This window comes from Delphinus delphis, chromosome 2 (assembly GCF_949987515.2).
Source record: "Delphinus delphis chromosome 2, mDelDel1.2, whole genome shotgun sequence".
In the NCBI taxonomy this organism is placed as follows: domain Eukaryota; kingdom Metazoa; phylum Chordata; class Mammalia; order Artiodactyla; family Delphinidae; genus Delphinus; species Delphinus delphis.
The window spans coordinates 129,508,771-129,529,741 of NC_082684.1; the positions used below are offsets into that span (position 1 = coordinate 129,508,771).

The following is a 20,971-nucleotide window of genomic DNA, read 5'->3' on the forward strand; positions in this document are numbered from 1 at the left end:
TAGATGTTTGGGTGCAGGTAGGAAGTTCCAGCCTCTCACACCAGCTCGCCTCTGGTGGTCTCAGTTCTTCCAGAGGTCTTGACAGGCCTTGTCTCCCTGGATCCTGCTTTGGAAGGCCTCTTCTCCCCCACCCCCACCCGCCCCCTGTCTGGGGTCCACTATGGCCTCTGGCTCTCCAAAGATGGTAGCTCCTGGGACAGGCAGGAGGCTACAGGGCTACAGCAGAGGACCCAGGCCCAGAGTGGGGTCTGGAAGGAGGAAGCTAAGGCACCCCAGGCTGCCCTGCTCAATGAAAGAGGTGCATGTTCACTGACCTCAGCGTTTAATAAAGTCATTTTAGGGAGTGGGGCTGAGAGTACTCAGTACAGAGAGAGGGAGCCCTGCTCCAAGACTGAGGTCTGCCAGGACTCAGTCTGCTGGGATTTAGAGAGATTGTTGAGCTTAGTCTCTGAGCTGGGCATCAAGGGGTCCAGCTTGGAGGGTCGCCTGTGGTTCTTGGAGGGGGTGGAGGGGTTCTGTGGTGGGCAAAGCCAGACGAAGTGAGTATGCCCCTGTCCCCAGCAGGGTGACTCAATAAAATGTATCTTGCCTGGCAAGTCATGCCTCAGAGGATCCAAAATCTGGCAGACCATGACTTCTCAAAGATTTCCAAACCCATTTCACCACAGCAGGTCACACCTGATTTCTGCCGAAGTCTCCAGGGCTCAGCGGGTGAGTTTGCAAAGGTAGCCCTGTGTTCCACCCAGTTCCCCCATCCTTTTCAGGCCTTTCCAGCAGAGTACTGATGGTTCAAGAGCGGAAGCCATCAGGGGGTTTGCTTTGGGGGGCTGGGGGGCCCAGGGCTGAGCTTGAGGGACAGTTGTGAATAAACCTATTTGTTCTTGGGAAGTTGGCAGTGTTTCTCTCTGGCAACATGCCCCCACCTCTGGCAGGTCTGCAGCACTGCAGTGGCCCAAGAAGTGCGTGCTCATGGGAGAATCTTAGGCACTGTGGAGTGGAGAGGGGGCCACAGCTACTCTACCCATGAGCAAATCCAGTCCTAAAGTACAGCCAGTGCTGCAGCATTCGAGGAATGCCCCTGTGGGCAAACAGTCCACCACAGCCCCTCCTTTCTGATACTCATCACCACCCGAAGGGAAGGGGGCGTCTTGGCAGGGTTCTCTATTCCCCTTAGACAGGTGGGGGATTGAGATGGGGCAGAGGTTTCGGCTGGTAACTGAGCAGAAGTTGAGCCCAGGTCTTCTGACTACCAGCCAGGGAGCAGGGCCCCCTGGACAGGTTTTCACAAGGTCCAGTGACTCGGGGAAGGGGTGTGTGTGTGTGTGGCTGCCAGACCCACCCCCCGAACCCCACAGAGCTCCTCCAGAGGGATCACTCACGGACTCATCTGTGATGATTGTGTTGGAAGGGGGCCTCAAGCCATACTCTTTCTCCTGCAGCCGTGTGGCCAAGTCCTGCTTCTCTCGTCCCCAGCGTCGAGCTGAGTCCTCTAACTACAGACATGAAGAGACACAGATGGAGAACCACTGGGCAGCAGCGCCCATCCCTGAGAGCTGGGACAGCCCAAACCTCAGCCTGCTCTTTGAGCAGAAAGCAAAACCCTGGGCAACGTGGGCCTGCTACCTTCCCAAGAGACCTCAGGATAACAAGGGTGGGTGGACAAGCGACAGTTTGAATACGACTGATGGACCTTGTCTGGGTTCCACCAACATACGGAGCTCCAACACTGGTCACGATGAGCCCTGACCCTCCTGACACGCAGAGTCCCGTCAGTCCTCAACCATGGAGCTGCAGTGCTCCCCACAATGAGCCCCAACCCTTCTCAAACGTGCAGCCTCGGCCCTGGTCACAGAGGGAGCCCTGACCCCCTTCACACACAGAGCCCCAGCCCTTCTCTAACACGCAGCTCTGACTCTGGTCACACACAGAGCCCAGACCCTCCTGAAACACAAATCCCTGACCCTGGTCACAAAGGGAGCCCTGATCTTGGATGTAGACCAAGCCCAGACCCTCCTCACACAGGAAGGGAGTCCTGACCGTAGACAAACACCAATCACCAACCCGACACACACGGAGCCCTCGCCCTGATCACACACAAAGCCTCGGTCCTCTTCTCACATGGAGCACTGATCCTGGTCACAGATGGAGCCCTGACCCTGGATGCAGACTGAGCCCCGACCCTCCATACCCCCTGAGTCCAAACATGGTTAAACAGGGAGCCCTGACACTCCAAATACAGGAAGCCCCAATCCTGGTCAAAAATTGAGTCCTGACCCCCCCCTCACACATAGAGCCCTGATCCTTTGCAAACATAGAGCCTCGACCCTGGTCACAAATGGACCTCGACCCTCTTCAAACACGGAGTCTGGACCCTCCTCACACGCGGAGCCCCGACCCTTCTGAAACACAGAGGCTGAGCCTGGTCTCAGGCTGAGTGGTGAGGCTACCTGGCCTGTGTGAGCCCTGCACCTCACCTACCTGGCTTTCCAGGGAAAGAATCCGGCTCTGAGCGCGTTCCAGCTTGGCTAGGAGGTTAAACTTGTCTGAATTATTGGCAAGAAGGTCCTGTGGGCAAAGCAGAAACTCACACATGGTCCCCACTGGGGGCTGTAGCTATGTGAGCTCAGGAGGCCAGGTGACACTGAGGGAGAAATCAGCCAGGTCTGAGTTCCAAATTCAGCTCCCTGACGCAGAGCCTCAGACCCAGGGCCAAAGACCCTGAGGCCAACGAGCCTCAGAACACTGCCCGGAGTTTCAGGCCTGGCATGTGCCTTTTTCACAGTTGTTCCCCCCACGTATTTTGACTGTATGAAATTTTTGCACCCCAATTTTTAAATGTAAAATGCACCAGGGGGCACTAGGTTAGTGCACAGAAAGGAATCTTGAGCTGGGGGTCATTTTGTAAAGTGAAGGATCTATTGGTAAAGCAAGGGTTCCCCGTCCTCCACACTTTACATGGATGTCCATGCATCAGGTGTGCTTTCAAACAGAACTCACCTCCTGCGAGTCCTGGGATGAAGAGAAAAACTCTCCTGTGCCCAGCCCACCCCGCTTTTGTAATTCCAAATGTTCTGTCTTCCGGTTTGCATAAAGCAGGGGCACCTGTAACAGCCTCGGAGGTAGGGAGGGGCCAGGGACACCCACCTATGTGGGCAGGGTACCCTTGCAGTGGCCTGGACCATCTGTCTCTTGCAGCTTCTCTGCCAGGTCTCCTCTTGTTCCCAACTCCCCAGGGTCCACCTGGGATGGGGGAAAAGGGCTCTCCAAGGCGGTACCAATCCCAGGAAACGCTCCAGAATGGAGTTCTGAGAGGCCTGTTTGGAGCCCAACTTCAGGGCAGCCAGGTGGCAAACAGGGTCAGGGGTCAGCTAGGGGCTTGCTTTCTCTCCCAGGATGCTAAATGAGGGTAAGGGTGAAGCTTTCAGACTCATGTGTGTTCCCAGGGGAAAGGAGCCAAGGCCTGAGAGCCAGAGGCTCTCCGGGAGACTCCAGGCACATTGGAGGCCCTGGGAAATCTTGCTCCTGGTCTTGGGTTTCAACTTGGATTGTGCCTGAGTGATTTCTGGGTGCCTGGTGACCTGCGCAGGCAGGTCCAGGCCAGAATTGTGCTGGTGGCTCTTACCAGCAGGGCCTGCTGCTGCAGAACGATGGGGGCCGACTGGTGGCGGTTCTTGTCCAGCTCTGCCCGCAGCCTCGAGTTTTCCGCCAGCAGCATTGAGTAAAGGTCAACAGGCAGATTCTCTCCCGTTGGACCCGGGGGAAGGCCAGAGGCTGAGAGCATGGGGAAGGCTGTGGAATGTGGCCATAGATGTTCATGAGATGGGCTTTCCTGCCTCCCTGTCCCTGGTCCAATCTGCCTCAGCGTTTTACTTTTTTATGCCCCTCCTCTGCTCCCAAGCCTTCAATGGCTCCCTACTGCCCGTGGGATCAGGTCCATACTCCTCCTCAGGCCATCGTTCTAGGCTCTTTAGAATCTGACCCCAGTGTTCTCTCTGATCACTCCCCCACCATTTGTCCTGGGTCTGTTTCAGCTCCTCACCTCTATTTTCCTCCCTTCTCTGCTCCTGGCATCGTCACTCCCCAGGCCTGTGCATGGCTGTTTCCCCTCCCTAGGTTGCCTTCTCAACTCTCACCCTAAGCTCAGGGTTCCTGAAAGGTGGGCCCAGCTTTCACTGTTTCTTAAAGACCTTCAAAAATGCCCCCTACAGACACCCCCATGCGGTGAAGGCTGACACAGGGCTGGGCTCACGGGGGTCCCCAGGGAGGTGGCACAGAAATCCTCTGCTTGGGCTGGCCTGATGCGGGGTGACCTGGTTCTTTCCTGCTCATCAGAGCTGCCTCTCATTGGCAGTTCTAGGTGGCTTTGGTTAACATCAGTGGAGAAAGCAAATCATTGATTTAACCAGAAAGTTTTTGTGTGTTTTATAGAAGCAGACTCTTTGAAGACACAGGGAGATGAGCAAATAATTTGAAGGGTCCTGGAGTTAAGAGGTTGGGAACCGCTGCCCCAGACAGCCCCTCTTTGCAGGTAGCCCATCTCTGCTCGCTCTAATCTCAGAGCATCTTCTGGAAGGTTTGAGCCTCTTTCTAGCATGGCTCACACACTGTGTCCCCTCCATGTGTTCTGAGGGACTCCATGGTAGGAGAAGGGAGCTTGGGGGACCTCTGGAAGTGCTCAGTGCCTGATTGAGTACTGAGGGGACCTAGCACCCTCTGCTGCAGTTTGAAGGTGCTCCTGAAACTTGAGAGGCTCCAAGAAGGCAGGGCCTCCAGGGATGGGACAGAAGCCGGGGAGCAGACTCACCGACATTGGGCTTTCCCTGCAGCTTGTTCTGCAGGCGCTCGTTCCTCTCCCGCAGCTTGTCCTCCAGCACCCACTCCATCTTCTCAATCACCTGGAGGGCAGAGCACAGAGGCTGGGATGGCCTAGAGGCTCCACACCTGCCCGTGTGTGGCTGGGCCTGGGCAGCCTGGCCCTTAGGGCACCTGCCTTCTCCTGGTGCCTCACGGTCTCCTCCAGCGCCTTCATCTGCTGCAGTTTGTCCTGGTATCGCCTCAGCAGCGCCACCTGTGGCTGCTGAGCCCGCTGCAGGAGGAGCAGCTCCTTTTCTCTGTCATTCTTCTGACGGTGGGGGAGGGAGGGGAAACGGGGGAAAGCAGGGGTGCCCTTGACCCTTAGGGTCCACCCCAGGCCACTCTGCTCAGTCCTCCACTGCCCTGGCCCCCTGGCCCCTATGTCCCTCTCCCTTCTAGCCGCAGACGCTTCTCCAGATGCTCCCTCCCGAGCCCCCTTCCCCTCTGCCCTCCAAGCCCAGGCTCACTCGAATCAGCTCATTCTGCAGATGCTGCACCTTGTCCCTCAGCTTCTTCATGTCCTGCTCACTCAGCAGCAGTTTCTGCTTCATGGACGCTGGTGGAGGAGGAACTGGCTCAGGGAAGAGGCACCTCCCAGTTCAAATCGGCATGGTTGGGGGGCGGGGGGGGTGTCTCTCAGTCCTGGGGCTTGACACAGGACTGGACTCTCAGTTTCCCATCTCAGAGAGGACCCAGCCAGGCTCCTACTAGCCTGTGTCCTGGGAAAGGCTCCTGCCACCCTGTTCCCTCGGTGGCCTGTACGCCCTCACCCAGGTTCTGGGCTCTGTCAGTGATGTCTGGCTCCTCTTCTACCCCCTCCTGGGTCAGCTGGCTCCTCAGCATTTGGTTCTCTGCCTCCAGGATGCTGGTCTGTTTCCGCAGTGACAGGATGTCCTCTGCCATCTTCTGCATGGCCTGCCGGTAGCTGTTCATCTCCTGTGTACCCCAGAACTCAGAGATGAACCCCCAGCCCCACTGTAGCCCCTCCCCAATATCTACACCCACACCTGGAAGTCAGTGGGTCACTCCCGAGGTCAAAGAACAGAGAGAATCCCAAGCTGTGCTCTCAAGTCTTAGCAGCTCCTTGGCGGGGTGGTCATGACAGGATTTTCACCCCTTCTGGCCGCGTGAGAGCAGCTGCACAAATGTACTCTCCTGGGGGTGACACCTTTTCCCGGGAGGCCAGCTAGGGGCGACCCAGGATTCAGACACTAGGTGAGGAGGCCCATGAGCGATGGAGACTTGAAAGGCTCCAGGGCCAGGTTTCCAGGGCCAGGATCAGGGCCATTTCTCCACCTTTTCCTTTCTCCTTTCTCCCTTCTCTAATCCCTCTTCTTCCTCACATCACCGAGAACCCAGGGAAGAATCTCTCTGAAATCTCGCTGAAGGCTTCTTGGGAGCCAACCCTAGGCACCAGCCTCCCAAGCAGCCCGGGGGGCGTGAAGGGACACGGCGTAGGTAAGCCCGGGAGATCCAGAAAAGGACTCAGGGTCAGGGTTGGAATCCAGCTACAGGATCTAGGCTGTGAGGTGGGGACGGGATGCCAGGCTCTGTCACTAGGTTAGGAGTAACAATAATACTAATATCTGGTGTTCATTGAGCATTTACTAGGTACCAAGTCAGGCCCCCCTCCTTCATTTAGCTTATGAAGGCGGATACTATTATCATCCTCATTTTACTGACGAGGGATCCAAGGCCCAGAGAGGCGAGTAGCGTGCTCAGTCACAAAACTAATGAGTGGCAGCGTCGAGGTCTGAAATCCAGGCCTCCTGCCACTTGAGTCCGTGCTCTTAAACGCTGCGCAATCCTGCCACGATGCCCCCATGTATGGAAACTTCACAGTATGTTGAGAAGTGATGAAAGCAGGTTACTAAAAACAATTATGATCTCAATTTGGGGGAAAAAAATTCATGTTTGCCCTTGTGTGTGTATAGGAGAATTAATAGGCTATATTTACACGTACTTGTATCATAATCAGAAATTCCCTATTGTTATTTATAAGAAGTTTTGGAAAGGGAGTTTCTTAATATAAATAGTACCACAAAATATAAAAGAGGGACTCAAAATGTGAAGCCAGGAAGCTCGGTAGAGGGGGAGGAGGTAGGAGCTAGGTTTGGGGGAGGAGTGGGAGGAGGGTAGCGAGGCCAGCAGGAGCTTCCTAAGCCCTGTCCTTCCTGAGACTGTGAAGGCCTTGCCTGTGGGGGGTGGGCCTCCTAGGCCTGGCCAGAAATGGGCTCCCAAGTCCTCAGGAAGCAGAGCTCTGTCCCCAACTCCCACCTGGGCCCCATGCTGACTGAGGATGTGGCCTGGCTCCCAGCCACTGCCTTCAACCTGCTGCATGGTGGGCCACTGGCTGCCTGGGGAGGGGTTTCCAGACAGCAGGGGCTCATCAGACACCATTTGTCACCTGCTGCTGTCTAGCCTTCTGGCTAGACTCCCTCTAAATGGTGCCAGTGCTGGGCCCCAGTCAAGTTTCTCCCCAGCACCTGCCCCAGTCAAGTTTCAGGTCTTGGCTCCTCCAGATCTGCCCATCTGGTGCCCTCAGACAGCTTCATTCACTAGGACACGCAGCCCAGAGACTGCACACACACAGGGCTTTGTGGTCAGGACTCAGAAGCCCAGCTTGGCCACCGACTCACTGAGTGAGCTTGGACAGACCCCTTCACCTTTCTGAGCCTCTGATTCCTCTCATGGGAGAAGCATGGAGTATCTGGAAGCTCAGAGTCAGTGTGTGTGGTTCAGGGCCCCGCCTAGGGCAGACATGACTTGGAGGCAGTAGTTCTCAGCCCACCCCATTTCTGTTCTAGTGCCAGCTTTAATCAACAGGCCAGACCCCTTTCTCTTCCTCCTTGCTACCCTCACCCTGGGTTCCCTTGCTCTCTCCTCTGCTCTGCTCTACATCCTCAATTTATAGCAGCCCCTTGATGGACAGGGATTTGGGAGGTCCAGTAGACTGTCAAGAGGAAGCACATGATATTTTTGGAAAGGGAATTCATCTCTCCTTTCCCTCTCCAGCCTAGTTCAGGCTCTTATCATGTCTGCTCTGAACAATTACATTAGTATCCAAATGGGTTTCTTTGCTTTAGGGTTATCTTTTAGAGGAGCACACCCTCGTCCAAGAAAACATGTTCAAGGATGCTCCATGCACTGCAGTTTATGGTTTTATTCTAGGGCACGCTGAGTCACTGGATACAGGCAGTACTTACAAAGAATGACCTAGATTCAGAGAGGAGATTTGTTCGGGATGGCGGAGTAGAAGGACATGTGCTCACTCCCTCTTGAGAGAGCACCAGAATCATAACTAACTGCTGAACAATCATTGACAGGAAGACACTGGAACTCACCAAAAAAGATACCCCACATCCAAAGACAAAGGAGAAGCCACAATGAGATGGTAGGAGGGGTGCAATCACAATAAAATCAAATCCCATAACCGCTGGGTGGTTGCCTCACAAACTGGAGAACACTTATACCACAGAAGTCCACCCACTGGAGTGAAGGTTCTGAGGCTCATGTCAGGCTTCCCAACCTGGGGGTCCGGCAACAGGAAGAGGAATTCCCAGAGAATCAGACTTTGAAGGCTAGTGGGATTTGATTGCAGGACTTTGACAGAACTCGGGGAAACAAAGACTCCACTCTTGGAGGGCACACACAAAGTAGTGTGTGCATCAGGACCCAGAGGGAAGGAGCAGTGACCCTATAGGAGACTGAACCAGACCTACCGGCTAGTGTGGGAGGGTCTCCTGCAGAGGTGGGGGGTGGCTGTGGCTCACCACGGGGACAAGAACACTAGCAGCAGAAGTTCTGGGAAGTACTCCTTGGCGTGAGCCCTCCCAGAGTCCTACATTAGCCCCTCCAAAGAGCCTATAGCCTCCAGTGTTGGGTCGTCTCAGGCCAAACAACCAACAGGGAAGGAACTCAGCCCCACCCATCAGCAGGCAAGTGGATTAAAGTTTTACTGAGCTCTACGCACCAAAGCAACACCCAGCTCTACCTACCACCAGTCCCTCCCATCAGGAAGCTTGCACAAACCTCTTAGATAGCCTCATCCATCAGAGGGCAGACAGCAGAAGCAAGAAGAAGTGCAATCCCGCAGACTGTGGAACGAAAACCACATTAGAAAGATAGACAAAATGAAAAGGCAGAGGACATGTACCAGTTGAAGGAACAAGATAAAATGCCAGAAAAACAACTGAATGAAGTGGAGATAGGCAACCTTCCAGAAAAATAATTCAGAATAAAGATAGTGAAGATAATCCAGGACCTCGGAAAAAGAATGGAGGCAAAGATTGAGAAGATGCAAGAAATGTTTAACAAAGACCTAGAAGAATTAAAGAACAAACAGAGATGAGCAATACAATAACTGAAATGAAAAATACACTAGAAGGAATCAATAGCAGAATAACTGAGGCCAAAGAACAGATAAGTGACCTGGAAGACAGAATGGTGGAATTCACTGCCGCAGAACAGAATAAAGAAAAAAGAATGAAAAGAAATGAAGACAGCCTAAGAGACCTGTGGGACATTAAACACAACAACATTCGCATTATAGGGGTCCCAGAAGGAGAAGAGAGAGAGAAAGGACCTGAGAAAATATTTGAAGAGATTATAGTCAAAAACTTCCCTAACATGGGAAAGGAAATAGCCACCCAAGTCCAAGAAGAGCAGACAGTCCCAGGCAGGATAAACCCAAGGAGAAACATGCCAAGAAACACAGCAATCAAATTGGTAAAAATTAAAGACAAAGAAAAATTATTAAAAGCAACAAGGGAAAAACGACTAATAACATACAAGGGAACTCCCATAAGGTTAACAGCTGATTTCTCAGCAGAAACTCTACAAGCCAGAAGGGAGTGGCACAATATATCTAAAGTGCTGAAAGGGAAGAATCTACAACCAAGATTACTCTACCCAGCAAGGATCTCATTCAGATTTGACGGAGAAATCAAAAGCTTTACAGGCAAGCAAAAGCGAAGAGAATTCAGCACCACCAAACCAGCTCTACCACAAATGCTAAAGGAACTTCTCTAACTGGGAAACACAAGAGAAGAAAAGGACCTACAAAAACAAACCCAAAACAATTAAGAAAATGGTAATAGGAATATATATATTGATAATTACCTTAAATGTGAATCGATTCAATGCTTCAACCAAAAGACACAGGCTTGCTGAATGGATACAAAAACAAGACCCATATACATGCTGTCTAAAAGAGACCCACTTCAGACCTAGGGACACATACAGACTGCAAGTGAGGGGATGGAAAAAGATATTCCATGCAAATGGAAATCAAAAGAAAGCTGGAGTAGCAATACTCATATCAGATAAAATAGACTTTAAAATAAAGAATGTTACAAGAGACAAGGAAGGACACTACATAATGATCAAGGGATCAATCCAAGAAGAAGATATAACAATCATAAATATATATGCACCCAACATAGGAGCACCTCAATATATAAGGCCAATGCTAACAGCCATAAAAGAGGAAATCGATGGTAACACAATCATAGTTGGGGACTTTAACACCTCACTTACACCAATGGACAGATCATCCAAACAGAAAATTAATAAGGAAACACAAGCTTTAAATGACACAATAGACCAGATAGATTTAATTGATATTTATAGGACATTCCATCTGAAAAGAGTAGATTACACTTTCTTCTCAAGTGTACACAGAACATTCTCCAGGATAGATCACATCTTGGGTCACAAACCAAGCCTCAGCAAATTTAAGAAAATTGAAATCATATCAAACATCTTTTCCTATCACAACGCTATGAGATTAGAAATAAATTACAGGGGAAAAAACGTAAAAAACACAAACACATGGAAGCTAAACAATACATTACTAAATAACCAGGAGATCACTGAAGAAACCAAAGAGGAAATCAAAAAATACCTAGAGACAAATCACAATGAAAACATGACAATCCAAAACATATGGGATGCAGCAAAAGCAGTTCTAAGAGGGAAGCTTATAGCCATACAGTCCTACCTCAAGAAACAAGAAAAATCTCAAATAAACAAACTAACCTTACACCCAAAGGAAGTAGAGAAAGAAGACCAAACAAAACCCCAAGTTAGTAGAAGGAAAGAAATCATAAAGATCAGAGCAGAAATAAATGAAATAGAAACAAAGAAAACAATAGCAAAGATCAATAAAACTAAAAGCTGGTTCTTTGAGAAGATAAACAAAACTGATAAACCTTTAGCCAGACTCATCAAGAAAAAGAGGGAGAGGACTCAAGTCAATAAAATTAGAAATGAAAAAGGAGAAGTGACATCATACACTGCAGAAATACAAAGCATCACAAGAGACTACTACAAGCAACTCTATTCCAATAAAATGGACAATCTGGAAGAAATGGACAAATTCTTAGAAAGGTATAACCTTCCAAGACTGAAACAGGAAGAAATAGAAAATATGAACAGGCCAATCACATGTAATGAAATTGAAATTGTGATTTAAAATCTTCCAACAAACAAAAGTCCAGAGCCAGATGGCTTCACAGGTGAATTCTATCAAACATTTAGAGAAAAGCTAACATCCATCCTTCTCAAACTCTTCCAAAAAATTGCAGAGAAAGGAATGCTCCAAAACTCATTCTACGAGGCCACCATCACCCTGATACCAAAACCAGACAAAGATACAACAAAAAAGAAAATTACAGACCAATATCACTGATGAATATAGATGCAAAAATCCTCAACAAAATACTAGCAAACAGAATCCAGCAACACATTAAAAGGGTCATACACCATGATCTAGTGAGATTTATCCCAGGGATGCAAGCCTTCTTCAATATAGGAAAATCAATCAATGTGATACACCATATTAAAAAATTAAGGAATAAAAACCTATGATCGGGCTTCCCTGGTGGCGCAGTGGTTGAGAATCTGCCTGCCGATGCAGGGGACACGGGTTCGTTCCCCGGTCTGGGAAGATCCCACATGCCGCAGAGCGGCTGGGACCGTGAGCCATGGCTGCTGAGCCTGCGCGTCCAGAGCTTGTGCTCCATAACGGGAGAGGCCACAACAGTGAGAGGCCCGCGTAACGCAAAAAAAAAACAAACAAAAAACCTATGATCATCTCAACAGATGCAGAAAAACCTTTCGACAAAATTCAACACCCATTTATGATAAAAACTCTCCAGAAAGTGGGCATAGAGGGAACCTACCACAACATAGTAAAGGCCATATATGACAAATCCACAGGAAACATCATTCTCAGTGGTGAAAAACTGAAAGCATTTCCTCTAAGATCAGGAACAAGACAAGGATGTCCACTCTCACCACTATTATTCAACATAGTTTTGGAAGTCCTAGCCATGGCAATCAGAGAAGAAAAAGAAATAAAAGGAATACAAATTGGAAAAGAAGAAGTAAAGCTGTCACTGTTTGCAGATGACATGATACTATACATAGAGAATCCTAAAGATGCCACCAGAAAACTACTAGAGCTAATCAATGAATTTGTTAAAGTTGCAGAATACAAAATTAATGCACAGAAATCTCTTGCATTCCTATATACTAATGATGAAACATCTGAAAGAGAAATTAAAGAAACACTCGCATTTACCGTTGCAAAAAAAAGAATAAAATACCTAGGAATAAACTTACCTAAGGAGACAAAAGACCTGTATGCAGAAAACTATAAGACACCAATGAAAGAAATTAAAGATGATACAAACACATGGAGAGATATACCATGTTCTTGGATTGGAAGAATCAATATTGTGAAAATGACTATACTACCCAAAGCAATCTACAGATTCATTTCAATCCCTATCAAATTACCAATGGCATTTTTTACAGAACCAGAACAAAAAATCTTAAAATTTGTATGGAGACACAAAAAACCCCGAATAGCCAAAACAGTCTTGAGGGAAAAAAATGGAGCTGGAGGGGCTTCCCTGGTGGTGCAGTGGTTGAGAGTCTGCCTGCCGATGCAGGGGACACGGGTTCGTGCCCCGGTCCGGAGAGATCCCACATGCCACGGAGCGGCTGGGCCCATGAGCCATGGCCGCTGAGCCTGCGTGTCCGGAGCCTGTGCTCCGCAACAGTAGAGGCCACAACAGTGAGAGGCCCGTGTACCGCAAAAAAAAAAAAAACAGAGCTGGAGGAATCAGACTCCCTGACTTCAGACTATACTACAAAGCTACAGTAATCAAGACAATATGGTATTGGGACAAAAACAGAAATATAGATCAATGGAACAGGATAGAAAGCCCAGAGATAAACCCATACACCTATGGTTAACTGATCTATGACAAAGGAGGCAAGGATATACAATGGAGAAAAGACAGTCTCTTCAATAAGTGGTGCTGGGAAAACTGGACAGCTACATGTAAAAGAATGAAAATAGAACACTCCCTAACACCATACACAAAAATAAATTCAAAATGGATTAAAGACCTACGTGTAAGACTGGATACTATAAAACTCTTAGAGGAAAACATAGGAAGGACACTCTGACATAAATCACAGCAAGATCTTTTTTGACCCACCTCCTAGAGTAATGGAAATAAAAACAAAAACAAATAAATGGGACCTAATGAAACTTAAAACTTTTGCACAGCAAAGGAAACTATAAACAAGATGAAAAGACAACCCTCAGAATGAGAGAAAATATTTGCAAACGAATCCATGGACAAAGGATTAATCTCCAAAATATATAAACAGCTCATGCAGCTCAATATTAAAAAAAAAAAAACAATCAAAAAATGAGCAGAAGACCTAAATAGACATTTCTCCAAAGAAGACATACAGATGACCAAGAGGTCCATGAAAAGCTGCTGAACATCACTAATTATTAGAGAAATGCAAATCAAAACTACAATGAGGTATCACCCCACACCAGTCAGAATGGCCATCATCAAAAAATCTACAAACAATAAATGCTGGAGAGGGTGTGGAGAAAAGGGAACCCTCTTGCACTGTTGGTGGGAATGTAAATTGATACAGCCACTATGGAGAACAGTATGGAGGTTCTTAAAAAGCTAAAAATAGAATTACCATATGACCCAACAAACCCACTACTGGGCACATACCCAGAGAAAACCATAATTCAAAAAGTCACATGTAGAGAGGAAGAGAGAATAAACTTTTTCTTTATTAAAAAAAAAAAAAAAAGACACATGCACACCAATGTTCTTTGCAGCACTATTTACAATAGCCAGGTCATGGAAGCAACCTAAATGCCCATCGACAGACAACTGGATAAAGAAGATGTGGTACATATATACAATGGAATATTACTCAGCCATAAAAAGGAAAGAAATTGGGTCATTTGTAGAGGCGTGGATGGAGTTAAGACTGTCATACAGAGTGAAGTAAGTCAGAAAGAGAAAAACGAATCTCATATATTAACGCATATATATGGAATCTAGAAAAAATGGTACAGATGAACAAGTTTGCAGGGCAGAAATAGAGACACAGATGTAGAGAACAAACGTATGGACACCAAGGGGGGAAAGTGGGGGGTGGGGTGGGGTGATAAATTGGGAGATTGGGGTTGGCATATATACACTACTATGTATAAAATCGATAACTAATAAGAACCTGCTGTATAAAAAATAAATAAAATAAAATTCAAAAAGAAAATGGAGAAAAAATAATAACATAGTGCTTAATATTGGGAGGATTCTAATATCCTCCAGTGGAGAACTATTTGGAAGTGTTAGATATAGGCTTAATCCAAAAGTATAAAGCAAGCAAAATTGATCTTGTCATTTGTTGATTCTCTCAGTTTTCCTACTCTTATATCATGCCGTGTATAGTACAGTTAAGAGAGCAGAAGGTTTGAAATTACAGCAAAATCTACATTTACTATAAAACAAAACTCCCAACTTCCCTGCAGAGTGTTAAAGCACTTTTCATCATTTAAGTCTATTAACAGGTTACATCAAGCAATTTCACACAACTGGAACAAGCACATTTGCCTATAAGGATGAAGAATCTTAGGATATAAGAATACATAAACTGTTTTCTAAACTGAATTTAATAAAAATTATGGACTGGTCTAATACAGTATACTTATAAGCACATAAAATATCTTAAATGCATGTAATACCAATTATCCAATAAAATCTGAAACAGTAAAGCTTAAAAAAAAATGACCTAGATTCACTTCTTCTGACACAGAGATGTCCACACTGCATTATGAAGTAAAAAAAATGTGGCAAATTAATATGATCCCATCTGTCACTGGTATGTGTGTGTGTATGCACATGTGTGTGCATGAGTGCATACATGCAGATATATAGTTAACAGTGGCTACTGCTCAGTTTGGGAAGAGAAAGGAACACTTGCTTAATCTCCATTTTTTGCATTTTTACTAAGAATTTGTCCGTACATTACTCATCAATTAAAAATAATTTAAACCTAAATACATTGAGGGCCATACCATGATTCTGGATTGAAAGATGCAATATTTAAAGAGTTAGTTCTTCCCTAAATTGATTTATAGATTCAATGCATTTCCAATTAAAATCATAACACTCTATGTGTATGTGTAGAAATAGATGAGCTGATTCTATGAGAAATAAAAAGAACAAGTGTAGCCAAAATATTTTTGAAGAAGAACAGGTGGGAAGACTTGCTCTATCAGCTTTCAAGACTTACGATAAAGCTACAATAATTAAGACGGGGTAATATAAATGCAAAGATTGATAAGCAGACCAAAGCAAAACAAGAGAGAGCCCTGAAAGAGACCCACACATATATGGACCCTTAATACATGACAAAGATGGTGTTACAGGGAGGCAGGGAAAGGATTGTAATTTTTTTTTTTTTTTTTTTTTTTTTGCGGTACACGGGCCTCTCACTGTTGTGGCCTCTCCCGTTGCAGAGCACAGGCTCCGGACGTGCAGGCTCAGCGGCCATGGCTCACGGGCCTAGCCGCTTCGCGGCATGTGGGATCTTCCCGGACCGGGGCACGAACCTGTGTTCCCTGCATCGGCAGGCGGACTCTCAACCACTGCGCCACCAGGGAAGCCCAGGATTGTAATTTTATTAAATGGTGCTGCATCAATTTGATATCTATCTGGAGAAAAGGGTAACTTGACTCCTATTACATACCATAATTAAAAATAAATTCCAGGACTTCCCTGGTGGCGCAGTGGCTAAGAATCCACCTGTCAATGCAGGGGACACGGGTTCGAGCCCTGGTCCAGGAAGTTCCCACATGCCACGGAGCAAATAAGCCTGTGTGCCACAACTACCGAGCCTGTGCTCTAGAGCCCGCAAGCCACAACTACTGAGCCCATGTGCCACAACTACTGAAGCCCGCACACCTAGAGCCCATGCTCCACAACAAGAGAAGCCACCGCAATGAGAAGCCCACGCACCGCAACGAAGAGTAGCTCCCGCTCGCTGCAACTAGAGAAAGCCCTCGTGCAGCAATGAAGACCCAACACTGCCAAAAATAAATTAATTAATTTAAAAATAAATAAATAAGTGAATTCCAGATGGATTGTAGATCTAAATGTAAAAGATAAAACAATAAAGCTTCTAGAAGACAAGGATAAGAATATCTTTACGCACTTGGGGTAGGGAAAGGTTTTTCACAACAGGACATGCCACAAAAGCACGAACCAGAATGGAAAGGATTGATAAGTTGGGTACATTTAAGTTAAGAACTTTTATTCATGAAAAGACATCATTAAGGGGGTGAAATGGGCAGGAAAAGTGGGAGAAGATACTTGCAACAAACACAACCGATGATGGACTCATATTCAGATATAAAAACAACTCCCACAAATCAATAAGAGAAAGACAGACTACGCCATAGAATAATGGACAAGAGATTTGAACTGGCCCCTGGAAAATAAGCCAATAATCATCTGAATTGGTGGCCGCCCTCATTAGTCATTTAAAACCACAGTAAGATACTACTATACACCCACCACAATGATTAAAACAAAAACAAAACAACCCTGACCATATCAAATATTGGTGATGATATAGAACAAGTAGAATGCTTAGTCACTGCTGGGGGAACAGGAAGTGTCACCATCCTTTCCGAGAACTGCTTGCATACTGGATCCTGTTCAAGTTGAACACATGCATAGCTTATGATCTAGCAATTATACTCCTGAGTATATACCCAGTAAAAATGTGAATGCATCATATTGATGCAGGGAATGCATTAAGAAGCGGGGTAAGAACATTCCTAGCAGCATTATTTGTAATAATCCCAAACTGGAAATAACACAAGTGCCCATCACAGTAGAATGGGGGGACAGTCATGCGATGGGATACTATACAGCAATACAAATGAATGAATGATGGTCACGTGAAACCACATGGAGGAATCTCTCAAACTAATTGTGAGCCAAACAAGTCAGACACAAGGTACGTCCTCTACAATTCCATATAGAGTTTCTTCAAAAACAAGCAAACTTAAAAGAGTTAGAAATCGGGGTATTAGATCCCCTTGGGGAAGTGGGGGGTGGGGGACTGGGGGCATGAGGGAGCTTCTGGAGTGTTGGCAATGCCACTCTTCTTGACTTGTAGGACCTGTGGGGTTACATGTGTGTGTTCACATCGTGATGATTCATCGCTGTGAATACATTTACGTTTTGTGCATTTGTTTGAACGGGTGCTGTATTTCACACCATGACCCAGATTCCTGTTGTGGTGCTGCCCCTCCACCTACTCCCCCTTCCCCCCAGCTCCCAGGCTGTTCTGGTGTGCGGTGTGGGCGAGATGTCAGCCTCATCCCTGCCCAAGGTAGGCGTTGGGGGAGAGAGGCCCTAGGAGGGGAAGAACCCTGCTGGATGCTGGGGTCCGGGACACCTTCGTCTATGTGTGTGTGGGTGGAGGGCTGAGATCTTCACGGTTGTGGTTCAGAATGAGCTCCTGAGGTTTGGACCAGCTTCCTCCTGGCTCTGCATCAACTCAGATGCAAAGTCTGAGGCTTGGCGTTCAAGGCCTCTTACAAGCCACCCCCTCATGCCCATCGACCCCGCCCTTTCCCTCCAGCACACTTATTTCCCCCTTCACACCTCCACTCAGGCTGAACTATCTGCAGAGAACCCCTCCCTCATTCCGACTACCTAACCTTTGACATTTTATAGTCCACTCAGTAATTTGTAATTGCATGAGGACTGACTGTGTGCCGCTCCTGAGTGTGTATGTGTGTGCACACGTGCACGTGTGCAGGAGGGAGTCCTTGGGAAGGCGCTGCCGGCGTTTAGTCTACCCCATGGGTCTAATAAGCTCCTCTTCTCATTCAGGGGTTCACCCTTTCTAATACTCTGCTGTTTTTCACTCAGCAGTCCTGGGGGTGAGCAGAGCTCACCTCTCCACCTTGACAAAGAAAGATGAGGCCCAGAGCAAGGAAAAAAAAGAAATGGAGGAGATAGAGAGCATGCCTCCTGAGGAAGTGGGGCGCCCTTGCCTCATCCGGATGGCTGATGGGTTCTTGGGGACTCCACGCCTTGGAGATTAGCCCTTCCACAGGCTCCTACACCATCCCCAGCCGGGCTGCTCTCTGAGAGTGAAATCTCCCCAGTAGGGATGAAGGGGGACCTGGCCCTGGCTTACCCTCCCTCAGTCTCTACCGTGGCCGGAGCCCTCGGTCCTAGGGGACCCAGAGAGGAGGCAGCCTGGTGGTCCTGCCCCTCCTCCCCAGCTCCACCCACCCTCACAGCTGAGCCATGATTCTAGACTGCAGCCCTGACCTCTCCCCACAGACTGGGATGGGCTCCCCACTCAGGGCCATGCTCTGCGTCACAGCCCAGCCTTGAGAACATACAGGACACCATGACCCAGATTCCTGTTGCGGTGCTGCCCCTCCGCCTGCTTCCCCTTCCCCCCAGCCCCCAGGCTGTTCTGGTGGGGGTGTGGGTGGGATGTCAGCCCCATCCCTGTCTCCTCTCTGGGCTAGCACACCCTTTAGGGACACTGACTCCATCTGTTCCTGACCCTGAGTGCCCACTGCACCCCCCTCACCCACTGACACCCCCCACCAGGTCCCCAGCTCTCAGAGCCAGCTGAGGTAAGAAGTGTCAGGTGGCCCTGGGTTCGAATAACTCCCCTGCTACTGGGTACTGGTGGCCTTTGCTGCACTAACACCCCCTCTCTGGCTCTGGAAGGTTGTAACTATTCTCTGAGCCTCAGTGTCCTCATCTGTGGAATGGGAAAATAACCCCACCTCAAGGAGTGGCTGTGGAGTCAGGGAGAGTGAGGAGGGCCAGCCTGGCCTGGCATATAGGGTGCCTGGAGATGCTACCGCCATCTCTGCACCACCTTTTGAGTGTTTTGTGTTTTTTTTTAAATTATTCGGACAATAGCCCTGGGTACCAAGCACAGAAGGTATGATTATCTGACTGCTCTCACTTTACAGAAACTGAGGCCCAGCACACACCTCACCCTCCCTTACCTTTAATTAAGGAGGAGGGGTGGTGGTTATCTTTCACAAAAGACTGAAGAGGGCAATGCTTGCCTCTCTCCCCCACAAATAAGAAGTTTCTTATGGTGGAATCAGAGGCACCTCACCCAAGCGGGGATGTTCAGATATCCCTGTGATCACTACCAACTATGCTGGCCAAAAGGGTCCTTATACCTTCATTGTTCAGATGGGGAAACTGAGGCTAGGAGACAGCAGTGTGCCCAAGGTCTCAGAAACTCAGTTATAAAGCCTTGACTGGGAGCAGCTCAGTAAACACATAGTCAACCAACACTTGCTGAGTGCCGCGTCTGTGCTATGCTATGCTGGGGACTCGGAGCCCAGAGGAGCCCAGACTGTCCCCACCTGCAGTGGGCTCCCCTCTACACTGAGGAGATGGCAGGAAGTGCCTCTGACAGAGGGAAACTCAAAGGAGGCTCTTAACCCAGCCTGGGGCAGGGGAGTGGGGAGGCAGGAAGGCGCTTGCTGGAAGAAGTGATGATCTGAGCTGACTCTTGGGAATGAGTAGGTGTTACCTGGGGGTGGGGAGAGGGCTCTCAGGGCAGAGGAGACAAAGGCAGAGAGGTGAGAGAGCGTGTGATGAGGAACAAAGCAGGTGAGAGCAGGGTGCAGGGAGGAGAGGCAGGGGTACAGTTGGAGAGGTGGCAGGGCAGACAGGAGACAGCCTTGAAGGTCAGTCTCAGGAGCTTGGACTCCATCCTGAAGGCCGCTGAAGGGCCTCGGCTGCGGGGCAGTGGGTGCCTGTGAGAAGCTCTCTCTGGCCCTGAGCAGGGAGTACCAATCAGGAGAACGAAGGCCAGTAACCACCAGCCTGGTGAACGTGTTGGGGCCTGTGCCTGGTGGAGGCGATGTGCATGGAGATGAGGAGGGAGGACCATGGGAGGGAGGAGAGCATGGAGGAGTCATGAGGAGTCCGAATCTGGAGTCCTGTGGGGAGGAGGTGCATGCAGGGAGTGCGGAGGACAAGGAACTCGTGCTGGGTGTGAGGTACCTGCGTGCCCTCCAGGTGAAGGTGGTCACAGGCAGCTGATGGCTGTAAGCTTCGAAAGAATCTCAGCTGGAGATAGAGGGGTGGGAGGACAGCCCACCAGATGTGATGGAAGCCTTGGAAGGAAGGAGATTTTCCAGAGTCAGGGGAAGTGTAGAGTCAGGAGGAGATTCAAGGACAAATGAAAGGGGTGGTGGTGGGAGAGGAGCCCTCAAGTTCAGGGAAATTGCCAGAGGGGTGGGTGGAAAAGGGGTGGGTGGACAAGGGGTGGGAGCAGGCTGGCAAGGCCAAGGCCACAGAGCTTCAGAAAGGAGGGGAGATGGCCTTCGTCTTTGGGTAATGGCACATTCAGTAATATAGACCAACCTTCCCTTTAGATAACTTAAAAACCTGGACACAAAGTAAAAGTCACCTTCTTAAACATATAAAGAGCTGATGGGACAGTGAGGAATTATTGGACATAGATAAGAGAGGTGGGTGGGGGAAACCCACACAGTGGAATACTACACAGCCATGAAAAAGAGGGCCCACAGCACCAAGCAACCAGGCAGATGAATCTCACACAAAAAGTTGAGCAGAAGAACTATACATAAAACAAAACACACATGGCACGATGCCCTTTACAGAAAGTTAAAAACAGGGACTATTAGGCCATAGTGATTAGGGAGGCATACGGAGGTGAGGACAGTATAAAGAAACAAAGTGGGTCC

The 20,971-nt window shown here is 48.4% G+C and overlaps 1 protein-coding gene across 1 annotated transcript in view; it reads right to left on the reverse strand.

Moving 5' to 3' along the window:
• Positions 1-359: 359 nt before the first annotated feature.
• The window catches only part of CCDC33 (coiled-coil domain containing 33), a 119,209-nt gene continuing 98,597 nt past the window's right edge, over positions 360-20,971 (reverse strand). The window contains 8 exon segments of the mRNA XM_060002802.1: positions 360-515; positions 1,380-1,493; positions 2,479-2,565; positions 3,623-3,789; positions 4,805-4,895; positions 4,991-5,122; positions 5,322-5,410; positions 5,625-5,790. Of these exon segments, the coding sequence (XP_059858785.1) occupies positions 360-515; positions 1,380-1,493; positions 2,479-2,565; positions 3,623-3,789; positions 4,805-4,895; positions 4,991-5,122; positions 5,322-5,410; positions 5,625-5,790 (1,002 nt within the window).